This window comes from Puntigrus tetrazona, chromosome 13 (assembly GCF_018831695.1).
Source record: "Puntigrus tetrazona isolate hp1 chromosome 13, ASM1883169v1, whole genome shotgun sequence".
NCBI lineage: Eukaryota > Metazoa > Chordata > Actinopteri > Cypriniformes > Cyprinidae > Puntigrus > Puntigrus tetrazona.
This window is the reverse complement of record NC_056711.1, coordinates 10,294,036-10,313,139: the sequence shown is the minus strand read 5'-3', so window position 1 is coordinate 10,313,139 and position 19,104 is coordinate 10,294,036. Positions and strand designations below refer to the sequence as shown.

The following is a 19,104-nucleotide window of genomic DNA, read 5'->3' as shown; positions in this document are numbered from 1 at the left end:
CCTGTGACCTAAGACGAGGACGGACGCTGCTTAATGTGAAGGTTATTTGAGAACACACCAAATGGGTCACAAATCAACATTTGGAGATGGATCTTCACAGACACTGTGTTAAACAAAGCAAAGAGTCTGCCTAGTTAAATTGAATGGAAAGAGTTATATACGGCATTGTGAATAAGAAGGGTTCATTGGCTTGCTGAAAGAAAACTTGAGGAACGTTATTTGACAGCAATTTACAAAAACCCTAGAAGTTTCTACTTTGCTTTTAAAATGTTTTCCATATAGACAACCCGTTCGCACTGATCTACGAAAGCAACTAAACATTATGTAATTAGCATGCTTGGCCAGTAGATGGTGATGTCACTTTGTAATTTTTGTAGTTTACATGAAGACAATAAAGGTAACTTGAACTTTGAAACATGTTTTCATTAACAAATTTTATCCGAGGACAACATAAAGCTGTTGTTTAAATGAACAGCCAAAACCGTTTTTAAAATGTTTTCATTTTTTAGGTTGGTTTGTTATTCTGAGCAGGTTTAAGGTGGACTCTAAAACCTGCCAAAAATCATCTTAAACCAGCCTAATCTGGTCTGCTGGTCTAACTGCCTGGTCTGGGTGGCCAGGAGACCGGTTTTAAAGGGGTTTTTCAGCTGGTTAGGCTGGGATATCTACTTAAGATCAGAATACTTTTAGAATAGAGTTAACGAATTATATGTTTATTAGTCTGGTGAAAGTGTTAGTTTGCTGGTCTAAATTGGTCATCAATCTGACTTGGCGGTTTTTAGCTTTACCAACAGCAGGTATCTAGGTCCGACAAGTTAAAAAAATCTTCTTTAAATAAGCCAACTTAAAACAGCCTAATCTGGTTTGCTGATCTCCCAGCCTGGTCTGTTAACTAGTTTTAATGTTTGGGACACTTTTAAGCAAATCAGGTAGTAGACAGGTCAGACTGGGAGACAAGCCCAAACCAGCTAAAACCAACTTAAATCAGTTAGGGGGGTTAAAGCATGCTTATTCAGTAGAGAATAGAGAGAGTCAAAGGATTTATTATGCCATTGGAAAAAAAAAAAAGGTGGTTTAATCTGGTCCTGGCCAAGCTGTTTTTAGTTGGCAGCCAGTCTGACCAACCTGGAAGACAAGCAAACCGGTTTAGCCAAGTTTAAGCAAGTTTTTTCAGCAAAGTAGTTCTTTGAGAAAGCCAAAATTAGTCGATATTCTTGCATTGAACTTCCACTACCATTCATGTCAAGATTGAGACATTATTCAAATTATTTGACCCAAGCTACAAAAGCAATTTGTTTTATTAGCAATGGAAAGCCAAGAAGTAGTCAGGAAAAGGGTAATGTCCAGACAGACAAAAATATAATAAGCTTTATCTTAATGAGCTGTCAAGCTGTGTTAAAGAAAATTCCACCCAGTGGGCCGAGGAACTAGGTGATCCCACCATAATTTGTTTGCTTAGGAAAATACAGTATGTTTTATAAACAACTGCTCTGGCCAACAAGGATATGAGATTTTTCTCCTGTCTTTTTATGCTTTGAGTGGTGTCTGCTGCTTGCCAAGAGCAAAGCTGAGTAATGAGACAGGATGGAGAGGAATGGAGAGTGCCAAGTGACTCCAGTCTCAACCAGTCTCAGCAGAACCGTTCTAATGATGAAAGCCACATAATGGAAGGTGACCCACTTATTGTGCTGCTTCCCTCTGTGATTCGCCGTCTCCAAAGACACCCTGGCCCAATTTCAACGCTGCATACACATTGTGTGCGATTATGTGTTTTCTTGTGCGTTGTGGGTGGGCGGGAATTTGGTAGAATATAGCTCAAGATGATCTACTGCAGATGTTGTGCCCAACCATAATAATATGCCAAAATGTGACTAAGTGCACCTGGAAATGGCAGAATGAATGTATGGAAATAGCAAAGAACTTCTCCCGCGAGCTCAAAAAAGGAATTAGATGCAAAGTGAAGTATCTGGATCGTGCATAAATCAGTATGAACTTCATCAGGTGCTCTGGTGTTTGTATCATCCAGCGAGAAAAAACAGGATTTTATGCATAATGCTTTCATTGTGCTGACTCCAGCCCTCATTGTGCCAAACAATGCCCTACAGCCCAAACGTAAAGCTACTTTAGACGCATCTGCCTCTGGCAACAGCAGCATATGCTGGACATTAGCTCTTGTAATTCAGTCAGCATGTTTGCATGTAATTCAAAGCAGACAGGAACTCAGCCTGTGCACTTTAGAAGTACTGATAGCAAATAATCATTACACGCCTATGAGGGGTGATCTGTATAAAAAAAAATATTGGGATTTTCGAGATGGAAACATTCCAAGTAAGTACTGAAAAACAACTCTCACTGAGTTCACTGAACTGAATACGAAGGCAAATTTTTCGGGTCACTGCCATGATGAAAGGAAAACGCCTGTGTAGTACTGCATTATTTAGCCCTACTGGCACAACGAGATGTTTAAACAGTGTCAAGAGGAGTACGTCTAATTAATCTAAGTACATTTCAGAAGACTGAATTGATTGCCTCCATCACCATTCCTTCCAAGGTACAGCATTTGATTTCACTGATAGAGAGCAGAGCTGGCAGGCAAAATAAAACTAGACAACGCTTAGCCCTTTTTTTCCTAGTGGAAACTATGAAGATGGATTATCCAAAAGAAACGGAAACAAAAATCTAGTATACGCATGCAAAGAGTGATGGCCTGACCAGTAACATTACATTGCTGGTCTTAACAGTTTTGCTGTCTTACAAATATTAGTTTAAAAAGCTAATATTAGATTACAAATTAAGAGTATTAGCGAGGGTGTTCAATACAATTCACCCCCAAAAAATAAAATAACCTGGTAAAAACAGCAAATAATTTTTAATAGAATAAAAAGATTAATTCTTTTAACTTTAAAAAAAAAAAAAAGTACGGTAAAATTTTTTGTGCTTTTCTAAAGCTACAACAGAACATGGCACTAGCAATGCCAAGATTATGAGTTTGATTCCCAGCAGATGGAACATACATTAATAAAAAAACGTACACCTTCAATGCAGTGTAGGTTTCTTCAGATAAAAGCAACTGCCAAATGTAAATACCCCGTAGCGTAGTCAAGAAACTGACATAAAAACTAAGTCAAATATAATCAAATTAGTCAAACATGACATCAGTGTCTAGACATGTACATGTCCCTAAATGCAAATAAGTCACATCATTTCAAGAAATACATTAAAAGTAAGCAGTTTCCTGAAATCTTAAGATTAAACTGTGTCAAATTGACCTACAGCATAATGTAAGATATATGATATAAACACTCATAGTGCTTTGTTCAGATGTTCACTGCAGAGATACAAATTCATAGACAATTGGTCTTTGTCAACAGCAAAAGTTTAATATACATGGAAAAACATAAATATGTCAAAATGTGTTGTGTCAAATATGTGACTTACATAACTACATTTTGTTACAGCTGGACATCTTAAACAAAATTTCCTTAAAAAATAAATCTCCAGAATGTTATACGGCCTTAAGTTTCTTAATGGAATTTGTATGAATTCACACTTGTAAAAGGAGTTTTTTTTTTTAGCTGAAGCTGAAAGCTACATACAGTGTCAGCAAACCAATTCCATGACTTGTGTGACTAGTGCGACTGGCCTTATTTTCTTCCATCTAGTTCATTTCTGCCGCTTCAAGCTCTGTGAGAAACTTCTGGCACTTAGAGATGAGGACATTAATGGCCTCAGTAACCAGGACATCAGCGGGGAGGATCCCAGTGGACTCGACTGAGACTAAAAAGACAACACAGAACAGAGTTGTGACAATGCATTTGGTAAAGCCAACAAACCCAATGCTTTTAGTGGCAAACGTACATATGAAATGATCCCGCACTCTGCCCAGTTTCACCAAGTTCTTCAAGTCATCATGCCAAGAACTTCTCTGCTGCATGTGTCTAAACGGCTGTTGGCAACTTTAGCCACCTTCCTTCCTGAAATGCCTCACTATTAGATTATAATACAACAACAAAAAGTACCAAATAATCAAGACTACATGTGAATCCAGCCAAACGGTCCTACCGGTCACATTCTGTATCTCGATAACTCCCGTGAGAAGCAGCTCTTTAACCTCTCTGCCTGTTCTCCCTCAATGGGCTGTAATAATGTGATTTCAGGAAGAAGTCTGTAGCTTGCAGTGGCCACAGGAGAAAACTTGGCATGATCCTTGCCTGTGAGGTGCAAAAAAGCTTTGCAGTTAATCATACGGTTTATAAATATACAAGAAACCAGGGACTGAATATTGGAGTTATATAATAACTAACTAAAATACATACGGCTCACTGGAAACCAAAGATCTATTTGGCCAGGAGCCTCTTATATTACTTACCTACTCCTTTGATACAGTGCATGACTATATCAAGTTCCTGGCCTGGTCGAAGTTGTGCCAGGAGAATGTCCCCATGCACAGGACCAATCTTGGCATCTGCAAACACATCGGCTTGGTTTCCAATTGGGAGCCATTTTATGTCACCTGAGTAGACTGAAACCATACACAAGACTTCAGTTACATACTGTAAACATGACAGCGATAAACACAATGTTTTGTCATGGTTAGCAAATAACATGTTGATTCAAACATGTACTTTTTCCTTGGAACACAAAATTAGACGGTAGGCTGGCTAAGTCACCTCACCTTTTAATTTCATTGCATCTTTTTTTCCCACACAAGGAAAGTGGACACACACTGTCAACCTGCCTTTAAATTGTTTGTATCGCATGTGGGGATGCACAAATAATTAAACAAAAAGGATTAAGCTGTCGTATTGTTTATTGTGATTACCAAATTTCAAATGCTGTGATTTAATAAGAGGTGTTTCGAAGAGATGTGCGGCTCTGCGTTTATTTAAATGCAAACAGCTCATGAACCAGCATTTTAGTTCAGAGGTTGGATCACTTATAACATCTGGGAACACAATATATGGCAAACTTATGAGAAGTGGTTATAAACAGGTTGTTTGCGTCTATTTATAAGTCTGTTGTAAGCATTATTAATTATTATTATTATTATTATTAAGCATTTATTGTTGGTTCATAATGATTCTTTTTTTAATTATTTCAGACAAACAAGCTTTTTTTTTTAAATTGGATTTGGATTTAAAAAAGGGATCTTTATAAAGTGTTCACTGCATGATTTTTGCTGTTCCAGACAAAGATTGTTAGCATAAAACACTCGGGCAATTTCTGTGATGGTTTCTAATCAGTGGTTCTATTTCATTCAGTGAGACAGGTTCAAAGACGGCCATTGACACGGGTTTGAGACCAAACATAGCCTACGATAATTTTCATAGTGTCTGAAATCCAATATGATCACTGCACAGACCCACACTTACTCAAGTGCTTTCGTCGCTTCTATGTTTCTCTGCACACATAGGAACTGCTTCTAGCATGATATATCATGCTCTTTTTGTTTACTACTAGCGCATGCTTATAAGGTTTTATTCTTCTAAGGTAATGTACATTGTAGTCAAAAAGTGTCATCATCATACAGTCTACATGCACGTCATATCCACAATTATTAGATCATGCCACACAATGTGATCAGCATTGATCTTATAGGATTGCTAAAATCGTGCAGTGTTTCTCAGGCTTTACTCACCCATGTGATTGAGATATAACTCCTTGGGATCTGAAGAGTCTTTAGGGGCTCTGGGATTCCTGGTGCATTTTACTTTCAGCTGAAGTTGAATTGTGTCAATTTCGGTGCCTTCCTGATCCTCTGACAAACAACAAACATGATCATTTACATTAGTATGTAAAAAAACAAAGAATGATAAACAGCCTTTAACAGCTTCAGCCAGTGCTGGCATTTGTGGGACCATTAATAGACTACTTCCCTCAAGACAAATACATTTGTCCGTCATTTTAAATTCAAACAAGCATTTTGTGAGTCCAGATTGTCCTTACCCGGATTCCTGTACTCAAAAAGACGAGGATCTGCTTTAATGGGCACAAGACCAAGTCTATGAGCTAGAATCTCATCCTGAATGATTGATGTGTTATTGTAAATGAAGACTTTTTCGATGGCCATTGTCGGGACCTTCATTTTCAAATGGGAGAAAGACGAAAAACATCAAATGACTACCAGGCGCCGCTTCCCAAGCAGCTCACGATGATGGCAATATAACATGTATACAAGCAGACAACACGGACAAAACATTATCAAACACATACCTCGGCCAGTAATATGCGGCGAAAAGCATTGGCGATGGCAGCGTCTATTCCGACCATATCAAACTCCAACATGTTCTCATCCGAATGATTTACATCGATCCGGAAATTCTACGAGATTCAATTTTCACATTTATTTTGGCAGTCACGTAAAAACGTAACAGTGACTATAATCGTGTTAATAAAAGACAGCCTGTATATTTCACACACCTTTTGAACTTTTCCAAATCCCATGTGTCATCGTACCCGGGATAATTTCCTGGATAATCTGTAGTATGGACCTGTAAATATAGTACATAATACTTACACGTGTAGCTAAAGGCAATATATTTTAATAAACGCTGATAATGTTATAATATCAAACTAATAAACAACAATCACTTCGGTTTGTGTACGAGGAAACCTGCATGACATGTGCAATGTTATATTATTAAATAGCTAACAATGAAACGGTCTGTAAACACATAAACACCCACATACATTTAACACTATATAAATATCCCACACAATTCATAACTTACATTTTTTACGCCAAATTCACCCAATATTACTCTATCACGAATTTCATCCACGTTGCTCATAGGCGCCGCCATCTTTGTTATCATAACTCTCTTGCACCGGTAGAGGTCAGAAGACTCCCATTCAACAACTCCAGTCGAACATTAATGTCTACAGATCAATGCTTTATGAATACACATACTAAATATAAGAAAGACAAACAACATTAACATTGATTACAAAAAAGGTCAGCTGTATAATATAAGTTTCAGTGAAGGCTTTGCTTTGTCGTACTTTTTAAGCCGTTCAAAAACTGTTAACATAAGGTATAGACATTGTGGTGTGTATTCTCACCAGAGTCATTAAAACAATGTTTTTGTTTTTTTCCAACATGTTCTGTTTGAACTTCGAGGAAAATATATAATTTTTTTTAATTTCTCAAAATATTCTGCGTTAATGCAGTTCAAGAAAACAAATGGTATGTTCAGTTAAAACGTGTCAAATTATTATTATTATTAGTAGTAGTAGTAGTAGTAGTAGTAGTAGTAGTAGTAGTAGTAGTAGTAGTAGTAGTAGTATTTAATAGTCCATTTCATAAAGTGGCCTAGTAGTATTAGGTCTAATTCTGTGGTCTGGATGAGTCAAGTAGATTAGCGAACTACTAATATACATAAGGTTTAATTAGCTGACTGCTTTTGATTGTGCATTCTTTAATCTTTAATAAAACTGCCATTGGGTTATTTTGACTAGGTAAAAAAAAAAACAGCCAACTAACTATAAAAACATGATAACCTAATAAAATCATGATTTTTTTTTATTCTAAAAACATTTAAAAAAACAGATATAAGTTATGTTTTTATGCAACAAAAACCCCATCTTAATATATTTCGTAATACTCTGTTTTTACAGTAATCATTTGCATCTTTATTTATACATTTTTACGTTATTGTCTTTGGGGACTTTTATTCTAGCCTCATTAAACCGCGTCACTAGAGTCTCGCGCGCTCACCGTGAAGGTGCACAAGTAGACCGAAGTGTTTTTAAACTTGTGCCTGAAATTTACCGTCCGCGACTGACCTCGAATGAAGCCTTCCACTCGCTCCACAGACGGCAGACAGGCATCCGTGGTAGTTCTGCAGTAGTTTTGAGGGCTTCGCTCTTTGGCTGCGCTATGGACGGAACTGCGCGCAGACTTGTGGAGGAGGGATCCACGCGTGGGTCCTCTCGGGCAGACGCTTCCCTCAGCGGAGAGGATGAGCGCCGTGACACCGGCCACCACCCGAGACCTCACGAAACGCATCCCGACGACGAGGTAAAACACTAAATCTACAAAAAAGTAGTCCTCTTTTTTATTTCCAAATACTTGAACTTGTGTAAGTTGTTACATCGCATATAAAGAATTAATCCACTGAAATACTACTCATACTTCTATACTTTAACTTACTTGTTTGAAAGTTATATATGAGATTTTAGATGAGGTAATATGAATAATTATACGAATATATATGAGAGTATTGTGTACACATAAGCGGAAAAAGTTGTCCTAAGACAAGAACGCTTTTAGTTTTAGGAAGACTTTACTGAAAGGTTTTGATCCACTTCACTAGTGAGCGTGTGTGTGTGTATATATGTATGTGTATATATATATATATATATATATATATATATATATATATATATATATATATATATATATATATATATATAGTATAGTATAAGGTGTCAAAGGGTTATATTTAATTTAATTTTATTTAATGTTTGCTTTGTTTAAAGCGCACCTTGCCTCTTAGGGAATTTTATCCCTATATTCGCTGTGCCCTCTGCAATGGATTTTTCATTGATGCCACCACCATCACAGAGTGTCTTCACACTTGTAATGCACATTTCCGACCAAATATAAATTGATTGATTGTTTTTTTCATATTTCCACGCAATCTGTGATTTGTGTGGCGTCACACCTGTTTATTTCCACCTTCACAGTTTGCAAGAGCTGCATTGTCAAGCACTTTTTCTACAGCAACAGGTGTCCTAACTGCTCCATTGTTGTGCACCAGACACAGCCACTGTACAGTATCAGGTAACTTTAGTTTTATTATTATTTTTGTTAATAACGTACTTGTCGATTTCAGCTTAAGCAAACCGTCATGTATAGGGCAAAGTGTTGTTTACCAGTTTTGGTCTGTCACTAGAGATTTAGTCTAGCTGTTATGTGCGACGCCATCTCTTGTGTCTAATTACTGCTGCCTAGCAATAACAGCCTCACATACTTCCCAGGGTCTTTCGGGGTTCTTAAAGTGTTTAATTACTGGTCATGTTTTAGCATGAAAGTCAAATCATTCATCCCTTTTTCTCTTTTAGACCCGACAGGCAATTACAAGACATTGTTTTCAAGATGGTTCCATATTTGGAAGAAGGTTAGAGGAGTTTATGTTGAACTCCTTCTAGTTGCGCTTTTGTTGTCCTATTCTAATTATGTAAATATATTTGAAAAGCGTTTCACAGATTTTTTTTTCCTTCTTCTTCAGATGAAAGGTCACGAATACATGCATTTTATAAACAGAGAGGGCTTGACATTCCTAGACCAGGTTTGTTCATGCAGTCACTCTCCTGAAGGTTATTCCTCGATTAAAAGTGCATAGGTGATGCTTAGTAATATTATTCTAATGTACTTATGATGCAATCACTTCTCTCTCTTTGTTTTCCCCCCAGTGGCATCTCCAGCTTCATACCCAGTGAAGCTTCCCCAGAGACTGAAGAAAGACATGCTGCCTCGGTCTGTTTTTACTATTCCCTCAGAGTTAGATGTGTCTCTGATGTTGGAGTTTGTGGGGTCAGTATTGTTGATTTCTGATTACATTTATATCAGAGATGTCATTCGGTTTCTAGAGCTTTCAGTTGACTTTATGGGAACGTAATTAAAATTTTTATTTAAAAAAAAAAAAAAAGCAACATATGTTTAATTTTTGCAATAACACACACCACTGAATCACTTGGCCTGGACTGGGCATTAAGAAGTAATTAGGGTCAATTTTGGTTTGGTTCAGTCTTTCTAAATGCTAGGTGTTGTGTATCATCACTAGATGGAGCTACACAGTCAAAAATCAAAAGACTCTTTAAAGCCATGATTTTCAGCCTTTTGACTTAAATGCCTCCCATTGCCCAATGCAATATTCAAAGCCCCTATTTATTTGCTGAGATATTATACCTGATATTTCTGCTGGAATTCTTTTGTTTTCTTTTTTTTTTTAATCAGTGTATTGCATTAACATGCAGTGATTCGTGTTTTTTTTTCATAATATTCTGTGTGATCTTCAGCAAAAGCAATAGTTTTTAGTAATATTTTGTTTGTGTCTTGAAGTACCCCTGAAGAACCATTTCATATAATCTTTACTTTTACATTTCTATGATTCACAGAGCTGAAAAGGGTATTGAGAACTATAAGGTAATGTTTATTTGTCATTATTTGACTATTAATATTTGTATTAATATTTTGTTCACACAAAACAGTGCACTTTATGTTTAGGAAACGCATTTCAATATTTTCTGCGCAGTATCATCATAGAGTGCCTTTAACCCTCACAATACTCAAAAATATTTCATTTTAAAGTTTTATTTTCTGATTCGCTTTGTCACATCATAAATAGTATGCACTCAAGTACTATACAAACATTAGCTGAGCTCCATGCATTTTATTTCGTTATCTTTAGATAATTATGGGCCATTATTTTAAAAAAAAAAGATAAACCATAAGTCGTCCACGCATGTCATGGGCATACATATCAACGTTAAATATGCTTTATTTGCAAACTTAATAAACTGTAAGCTTAAAGAAAGTCATACAATTCACACGTCTTTTTCTTGTTTGGAGAAAAACTGTTTTTGTTTGCATGTTATTTCCTCAACACCTAGCTATCGAGCACACTGGATTATATAGATACGATCGAATTATTACTTCAAATATTATGATATTATGTTTTATTTAAAAAAACAAAAATCATTTAAATGTGTCGATCAGCGCATTGTTTTTCATTTTTAATGTCCTGATGATATTTTCACCCTCAAGCCCCTTGAGAGGAAGTATGTGCGTGTGTCAGGGGAAGCCACTGTCCGTCACGTGGAGCTTTTTATCAGGAGGAAGATGGAACTGAATCAAAACTGCAAGGTGAAATCTCTCCCCTTTATCTTTGTCACCCACAGTTTTTTTTGTGTGTGTTGTGATTCATAAACCACGTTATGTGTAAGGTTAAGCGCTTGGTCTTAAATGGCTTGTTTTCATTAAACCAGATGCATAAATCCTGCTTCAGAGGGTCAGCAATGTCAGAGGTTTGAAAGATATGTGGGGTGAGCACCCCCCAGCTGTGTCAGTCGCTCAATAATTCATGCTGACAGGATGGGCAGAATGAATCAGACACCACCCTTGACCCAGAGCAAAGATATGCTGAGTCATTTGATGCTAAATTGTTCTTTTTTTTTCACCCCTTAGCAGACTAAATTCAGATTTGAGGGTTTCCACAATGAGGTCATCATGTAAACGTGTGATTAAAGAAATGATGTTATTAGGATGTTCCCTTTCCCTCTCAACACTTCAGTGACTCTGTCACACTTCACAGTCCTGCCACGTTGCCGTTTAATTAGTTTCCCTCTAATCCCAATTCTGGATAAGGATTTGAGTCCTTGAAAAGAACCACAGCTCAGTCGAGCATAGAAATGACCGTCTGTGGTTGTGAATAAATGTGATTATGTTTAAAAAAAGAAAATCTAGTGTGTGTGTGTGTGTTCTGCTGTCTTTTCTGTGGACTGACACAGACATGTAAAATATTTTCAACTGTAACACTTTATTCTTTAATTTAGTGTCCTTGTTACATACTGTACGTTACGTATGCATAATTACATGTATCTATCACTTATTCTAACTCTATATTAAGTATATGGTAGTTAGCTGTATTATTACATTGTAACAAGAAGACCTTAAAATGAAGTGTAACATTAAACTTCAAGCCACATACAACAGCTTGAAAGAAACATACTAATGTATTTACGTTATTTTAATAGTTTATTGTTCATAGTATGTATACATGCGGTGTGGGTTTGGTTCAGGTTATGCATAATGTTGTTTTCCACATTTGCATTTGTTCCTCCTTATTTGATTACTGTGAGGCTAAAAATACCTATTTGACAATTTTGTTTCCAATGACGGCTCAAAGGTTAATTCAGAATTAATATACTAAAATCAAATATACTACAAAACTTCTAATTTTGGCTTTTTGCAGCAGTTGTTAGTAAAGGCTACTTGCAGGTTGTAGGGCTGCTTGCAAAGTTGTATCTGGATTACTGGCTTAGGACTTTTTCCTGGCGTCCAGTCTCTCAGTGGTGATTAGCTAAGACTGACTTGGCCTGGTGAGGAACACCTCATAGTGCCAGGGACATCTACTGGGATAGAGGTGAAAGAGGAGACACCAGGGTTTGTGTGCCTCGCTCCAGGACAGCCCGCTGTGCCCTGCTCCACATACTAGACTCGAGACTAAAAATTGTCTGATCATTTTGGGAATACACTGAGGCTGTATTGTATATTCATATGGAGACTTGAAATGCATTTCCATCTGGCATTTTAAGGTCACTGTGAAAAAGCACTATTCTACTACTGAAATCCAACTTCTAACTTTATTAATGTTTGCTAAGGCAAGAATCCGTATTTCTGTTGACAATATTACTTGTTATATATTTGTCAGTTTTTTGGCATTGCACTGTGGTCAGGAATGATACTTGAAACCATGCAGTGTTTTGAGGGCAGGTGTGCTATTACCTTTTTTTAAGTGACTAAAAGCACTGGCATAGATGATACGACAGACAGAAAGACGTGACTTGCATCACTTGCCTGAACATTTACATTCTGCTTTATTTGGCAGGTTGATGTTGTGTGTGGAGAGCATCTTCTTGAACAATGCCAGTCTTTGAGAGAAGTTTGTGACACCATGGGGGAAAATGCACTGCAGGTGGATGTCTGATATTATTTACCTTTCATATTTTATTTTTAAATATTTTGCAAATAAAAAACGCTGGAGGCACAAAGAATTTCTTAAAGGGATAGTACTCCCTTTTTACTCATTTTCACATATTTCCAAGCCTGTGTAAGTTTATTTCTTCTGTTGAACACAAAAGAATAGTTTTTTTTCTGTTTCTTATTGACTTCCATACAATTTTACCTTGCATTAAATGTCAACCAGCAGCTGTTTAAAATAACAGAGTGAGTAAATGTTTTTTAAGGGGAACCATCCCATTAAGGGTTGTTCAGTGAATAGCAGTATCATTGAGATGTTTTGGGTTTTTTTTTTTTTTTTTTTTAAAAGAGAATGAGCTTTATGTAAGCTGTTAATAAGTGTGAAAGCAGGCGTCTTACACAGCTCCTGTCTCGCCCTTCACGCAGCATTACATTAGAGCCTTACCTGCAGCTTCAAATGCTGCGGTCTCTCGAAATAGCATTTTACTGTTTAAAAAAAAAAAAAGAACAGAAAATTGACAATCTTTGGCAGTCTTTTTTGTTTTTGTCTTGTGATAATCCATTGTGGTTAATCATAAATACATCAAAATGTAATTTTTGTTATTTTCAGTAGCCATCGCTACTCGGATGATCCTTGAGAAATTGTTTAATATGCTGATTTGCTGCTTAATGTTTTTGTGAAAACTAATACATTTCTGATTTAAAAATGTCTTATTTTACTGTTCATTAATTTGTGTTCTTACTGAATACTATACTATAGTATTAATTTATTTAAAAAAAATAGCTGACCCAGAATATTTAAACTGTAGTGTAAATGCTGCATTCCTTGAAACCTAATTTCTTATTTTCCTTTCTTAGGATGGCATGCTGGTTCTGCATTTCGACTCGTTCTACCTGCTCAGTAAAGACAGAATGAAACTACCTTATATAGGGATTTTATTTTAAGAGCTCTACTGAATTTTACCATAATAGTTCTATGCAGTGATTCTTTGTCTTCCTGGTTGTCTTCTGCTCAATGTGATTAAACGCATGTCAGCATTCTTTGAGCAAATGCATTAAGAAACATTAGAGCTGATTAGATATTTTCAGATGTTGTTTGTTTGTTTGTTTGTTGGTGGGTTTGATTTTATTGTTTGTTTGAATTCATTGTTTCTTTGATTGATTGATTGAGTAACTGTAAAGATTCTGTAAATTCTCTTTTATACATTTGTAAACTAAGATAAACAGAGATTAAGTAATTGCTCTTTGTTTCTTAGAATACATAGTTTTGACATGAATTTTGTTTCTTGGTTTGTTCTGCCTCTGGCTTAGCTGACAAAAAGTAAATCAGTACTTTGAAAGAAATAATTCATTTATGTAACTGGACAGTGCCTACTTTGTAAACGTTTAATCCTGCACAGAAATGACGAAGTTCATTTGGTTTACAGTCTCCTCAACTCTTTCAGGGTTTTTAAGTGGTTCTGTTTGTCACTGTATGTATTAGATTGAAATCTTTTTGTATTTGATGAGCCATATTGTGTTACTACAAGACCTTTGGGGAAAAGATATTTCATGATTTTTCACCTGTTGCAATATTGTAGTTTAAGTGGTCTTTATTTTACAACTAAATGTTAAACTGGGCTCGGCCAGAAGCGGCGTTGCATATAAAAACTATGCAAATATTATGTGTCCCTTTTTCATTTAATTTTCATCTTTTGAGTTTTGAGTCACTCTGATTTTGTTTGTGTGCTGCTGATTTCAAAGTGACAGTCAGGGGTTGTCTTCTCACCTCAGATGCCGTTTAGTCCGCTGTATGGTCAAAGCCGATATCACAAACATCTCTGGAGAGTCTGAGGCTCGGTGTAACAGAGAGGGGAGGGACAGACAGGCGCTTCTCACTAACCCGTAGGGACTGCCTCACACACTGTCTGCGTGCTGTCTAAGTCTAGCTCGTTTATTTATTTGATGTTGCTTTTTAAGATTGTTCAAGTGGGAATATAATATTAACCACTGACGTGTGTCTAATTAGTGTATCTCTATGGCTCTTTTGACCTACTCGTGAATTTTTTAGGTTCAATACTGTCTTGGTGATTATAAAAGGAGTTTGCTGACCTTTTTCTAACAAGACAGTCACTCTTGAAAGGGCATCTGCTGCCGTGTTTTTCAGTGATTGACAGTCTTTCAGAATAACACAAAGCAGAAGGAATGTGGCTGAGCGGAGGAGAAGATATAATCAGTAATATCTTCTCCCTTTTGTGGATGGATTCATTAGCCTTTAAAAAGGAAGTAATCTTTCTACCATTGAATGGGTTAGTTATGCAATTCACATGATTAAATAAACAAATTTTTAGGGTCAGTATAGATCCATTGAATGATTCAGTGACATTGAAGGCATTTATAATGTTACAAAATATTTACATTTTAAATAAATACTGTTCTTTTATTTTATTCTTTAAAAGAAACCTGGAAAAATGTATGTATGTACAGATTCCACAAAAATTAGCACCACGTCATATCTTACCAACCCTAAAACATTGGAGTGTAACATGTAACAAAACACTGTTTAAAGGCTTAAACCATAAAAATAAACAAATCCTTTATGGTTTAAATAAATGAGTTGCATGTAAAAAAAAAAAAAAAAAAAAACATTAATGTGCTAAAGCTTGAGTTTAAAAAATAGTAATTAAGAGAAGTGTAATAACATTAACAACAGTGATTTATGAATAAAAACAACTAACACTTCAGTTATTGACTTTATTATAGTTAAGGCATACATGTGTTACAGTTAATTCAGCAGTTTGGTCCCTTATTCGTAATATGCCAGAGTTCTTTCCTTTCCTAAATATGAATATATCCATAATCACTGAATCAGTGCTAATGCTGGCTAATATAATAAGTTCATATTTATACTCCATGAACAGGACTGAAATACAATTTAGAAACACAGGAAATATTTGAGGCCTAAGTTCTGAAATATTAAGCCAGCATATTGCAGCTATAGTATTTGAAACAAGATATCACAATTACAATATCTTAAACACGTCACCGATGACTATAAACAACAACTGGCAGATTTGATCTAATAGTGATTACTGTCAAACGCCCCAAAGACCGCTTATCTAGAGAAGCGTTGGTTTAATAACCGTAACTTTCTAATTTGAGTTAACATCAACATTATCGCTCTTCTCTGCTTTCTTAATCACAGCGGTTTCTGCCGTGTTTTCCTCCCGCTTGTCTCCTGCCTTGGATTTGCCGTGTCCCTCTTCTTCTTTCTCTTTTTTGGGATTGCGGGTTGAGGTGAAAGCGGAGCGGCTCTGATACCCGTAAGTGATGCTGGGGGCACTGGAGAATGTCACCCCAGAACTGAAGTGGGTTTCTTCGCCTTCTAGTAGCTTTCTATGAGGACGTCAACGACGACTTGTCAGTTCTCATTCAATTCATTAGTTATTTATAAAGTACAATTAATGTGGAGTTGTTGGTGCTTTACCTGTATGCTGCAATTTCAATGTCTAATGCCATCTTGACGTTCAGAAGATCCTGATACTCCCGGAGGTGACGGGCCATTTCACTCTTGGTATTTCTTAGATCAATGTCCAGCTGCCCGATTGTTTCCTGGTCAATGGGATTATTAAAAATATAAATCAATATTGTCCCGAGCACAAAAAATTCAGTAATGCCTGCCATTATTCTCATAAATAAATGCAATGCGTTGAAACCAGCTTGCACCTTTCTCATACTCATGACCATTAATTAATTTAGCTCAGCACCAAAATTAGATCTTTCTTATAAAAGCTGAAGTGAACCTTTATCTCTTGGCACAGAGTTCAAAGCAGCTAATCTGATTTACACTGCCACTTGTTTCTCTTTGAGAAGATGAAAGGTCATAGACTATGTCTCCAAGAACCGCAAACTAAAATGATTTAGATATTTAATATGGCAGCATGCTTAATGCTCACATTTGCAACTCATCAAGAAGTTGTAACACATCCCTATAAACATAAACGGAAGTTATCATTTGGATTCCTTTCACCAAGTGAACATGACCTTGCAGAAACCTCCCTTGCGAAATCCTCTTTATCAAGAGACTCTTCTTAGCGGAATTAACCTCGGCCACCTCTCGTGTGCGATTAGTTCAGCACCATGGACAGACAGCACTCCGCTTTACTTCACATGCCTTTTCAAACCGTCTCAGTCCTCTGGTGTAATTCAGAGTTCTTATAATGATCACATTTATATTTTTCGTGAGCTCCTAATAGAGTTGTCTGATCACATGAAATGTTTATATTTTTAAACATTTATGTGCCGTGCTGCGGACTGTATCGTGAAGGCGCACGTTTATTAAAATTGGCGAAGACCGGCCACAGCACATGCTTTCCTTTACGTATTAATACAATACAAAACTATTTTTAAAAGTACTAAAGACTTGAGAGAGGGAATTCCTTAAGAGCAATACATGATTGGATAATAAGGCAGATAGATAGATAGATAGATAGATAGATAGATAGATAGATAGATAGATAGATAGATAGATAGATAGATAGATAGATAGAGATGTGTCTACCTGATAACCTGCGACCTCGGCATTGTGTGTATCTTCCATCTCGCGGATCTGTCGCTCGAGTGACTCGTTTGTGCCTCGCAAGGTCTCGATCTCAATAGTCTTGGACTGCAGTTGTCTCCTGTAGTCGCTGATCTCCTCTCTTGTGGCTCTCATGGCCTCGTTGGTCCTGGTGGCCTGCTCGTTGAGAGCTGGCGAACTTTGATTTGTACCATTCCTCGGCCGACTGCAGGTTCTTGGACGCGAGGGGTTTCGTACTGCCCACGGATCTCTTTGAGGGCCGAGGTCAGATCCGGTTTGGACAACTCCACTTCCACGGATATCTGCGCCGCCTGGATCATGCCGGTCAACTCCGCCACCTCCTCGTCATGCACTTTCCTCAGAAAGTTGATCTCGTCTAAGAGGGACTCGACCTTTCTCTCCAGGTCCACGCGCACCATGGTGGCATCGTCCACGTCTTTCTTGTAGGACCTGAGCGTCTGCTCTGCCTCCTCGCGCACTCGGATCTCATCCTCAAACTTGCCCCGAAGTTTCTGCAAGTCCTCCTCGATATTGTCTCGCTCGATGAGAATGTGTGATTTTTCATTGTTCAGCTCGTCCACCTGGGCTCGCAGGTCCCGGATCTCCTGCTGGTAGAGGTCAGCCAGCCTGGACGGCTCGTTCTGCCTCTGGCGCAGACTCACCAGTTCAGTCTCCAGCACTTTATTGTGCTGCTCCAGATTGCGCACCTTCTCGATAAACATCGCGAAACGGTCGTTGAGACCCTGCAGTTGCTCCTTTTCGTTGGTGCGCACGATTTTAAACTCGTTGTTCAACACGGCCGTTTGGGAGAAATCCACGCTGTCGAAATGCACCGGCGAGAAGGACGATGACCGGCCCGATCTCTTGTAGTAGCCCGCCGGAGAGGCGCTGCTGCGGGAGAGAGAGTGGGACCTGAAGCCGCTGGAAGACATGGAGCTCCTCGAGGAGACATTGCTCGTCCTAGAGGTGGAGCCGGTGAAACGAGGGGTTTCCCCGAATATCTTTCTATAGGATGAGGACATGTAGTTGTCTGATCCGTAGCTCATCTTCGTCACAACTAAAGGAGTCTAAAATGGGTGTGCTTGTGATTATATACCCGGCGGACTGTCCCATTCTGTCATGTTCCCTCTGGTGGTGACAGTTAAGATGAGACTATACCTTTTCAGACAATTAAAACGTGAATTTAACTGTAACGTTTTCAGCGGGTTTGTTTGACGCATGCACACAAAGGACAGATTTTAGGGTCCTTTAAACTGCTGTCTGTCGATGGAACTGTCCAGGTTTGCGCAGTTTTGAATGGATCCGAAATTTAACAGTTAAATCGATTTAGGCTTGATCAAAGAACTTGTTTAGATCCTGGATTTTTTTTCTCTTTGTGCTATATTAAATGTTTTAGATGGCCATCACTGCATTACAAATTTTAGCAAAAAAAAAAAAAAAAATGTTGGTCTCCCGGAATGACCAAATGACAATTGACCAAAAGTTATTTTTAATAGAGTAATTTAATTTAAATAAATAAATAAATAAATGAATAGGCTAAATAATTAGTCATTGTCCTTGCACTGTTTACTGGGTTTAGATAAGAATTCACACGAATTCCTTTGATTTTATGATTTTAATGATTTTATGTTTTTAATGAACAAACACAACGTTTAAATGTTGATTATATTTCTATCCCCACCCACAATTTCTGCTTCTAAATAAGGAAGAATGATTTGTTATTAGATGAACGTTTGATGAATTTAATAAAAATAAAATAAACAACACTATTTTGCTCTTTGTGTTTTTTTAAAGTTCTGATTTAAACTTTTAAACTGTTCTGAACGCAGTTTAAAAACGT

At 37.3% G+C, this 19,104-nt stretch overlaps 2 protein-coding genes and 1 pseudogene across 2 annotated transcripts; 1 reads left to right on the top strand and 2 right to left on the bottom strand.

Annotated features, from left to right (window-relative positions):
• Nucleotides 1–3,358: 3,358 nt before the first annotated feature.
• On the bottom strand, nucleotides 3,359–6,820 carry LOC122356192 (annotated as a pseudogene).
• An 877-nt stretch (nucleotides 6,821–7,697) lies between these two features.
• On the top strand, nucleotides 7,698–13,983 carry LOC122356208 (polycomb group RING finger protein 6-like). Its single transcript, XM_043254716.1, is given in 11 exon segments — nucleotides 7,698–8,020; nucleotides 8,482–8,581; nucleotides 8,689–8,785; nucleotides 9,067–9,122; nucleotides 9,234–9,293; nucleotides 9,418–9,538; nucleotides 10,123–10,150; nucleotides 10,772–10,870; nucleotides 12,615–12,701; nucleotides 13,565–13,586; nucleotides 13,589–13,983. Coding segments are annotated over 11 exon segments (834 nt in total). The 5' UTR covers nucleotides 7,698–7,879; the 3' UTR covers nucleotides 13,612–13,983.
• A 1,442-nt stretch (nucleotides 13,984–15,425) lies between these two features.
• LOC122356189 (alpha-internexin-like) lies at nucleotides 15,426–18,934 on the bottom strand. The gene is given in 5 exon segments (XM_043254689.1): nucleotides 15,426–16,081; nucleotides 16,173–16,297; nucleotides 17,247–17,432; nucleotides 17,434–17,490; nucleotides 17,492–18,934. Coding segments are annotated over 5 exon segments (1,431 nt in total). The 5' UTR covers nucleotides 18,311–18,934; the 3' UTR covers nucleotides 15,426–15,837.
• Between the last annotated feature and the right edge of the window lie 170 nt (nucleotides 18,935–19,104).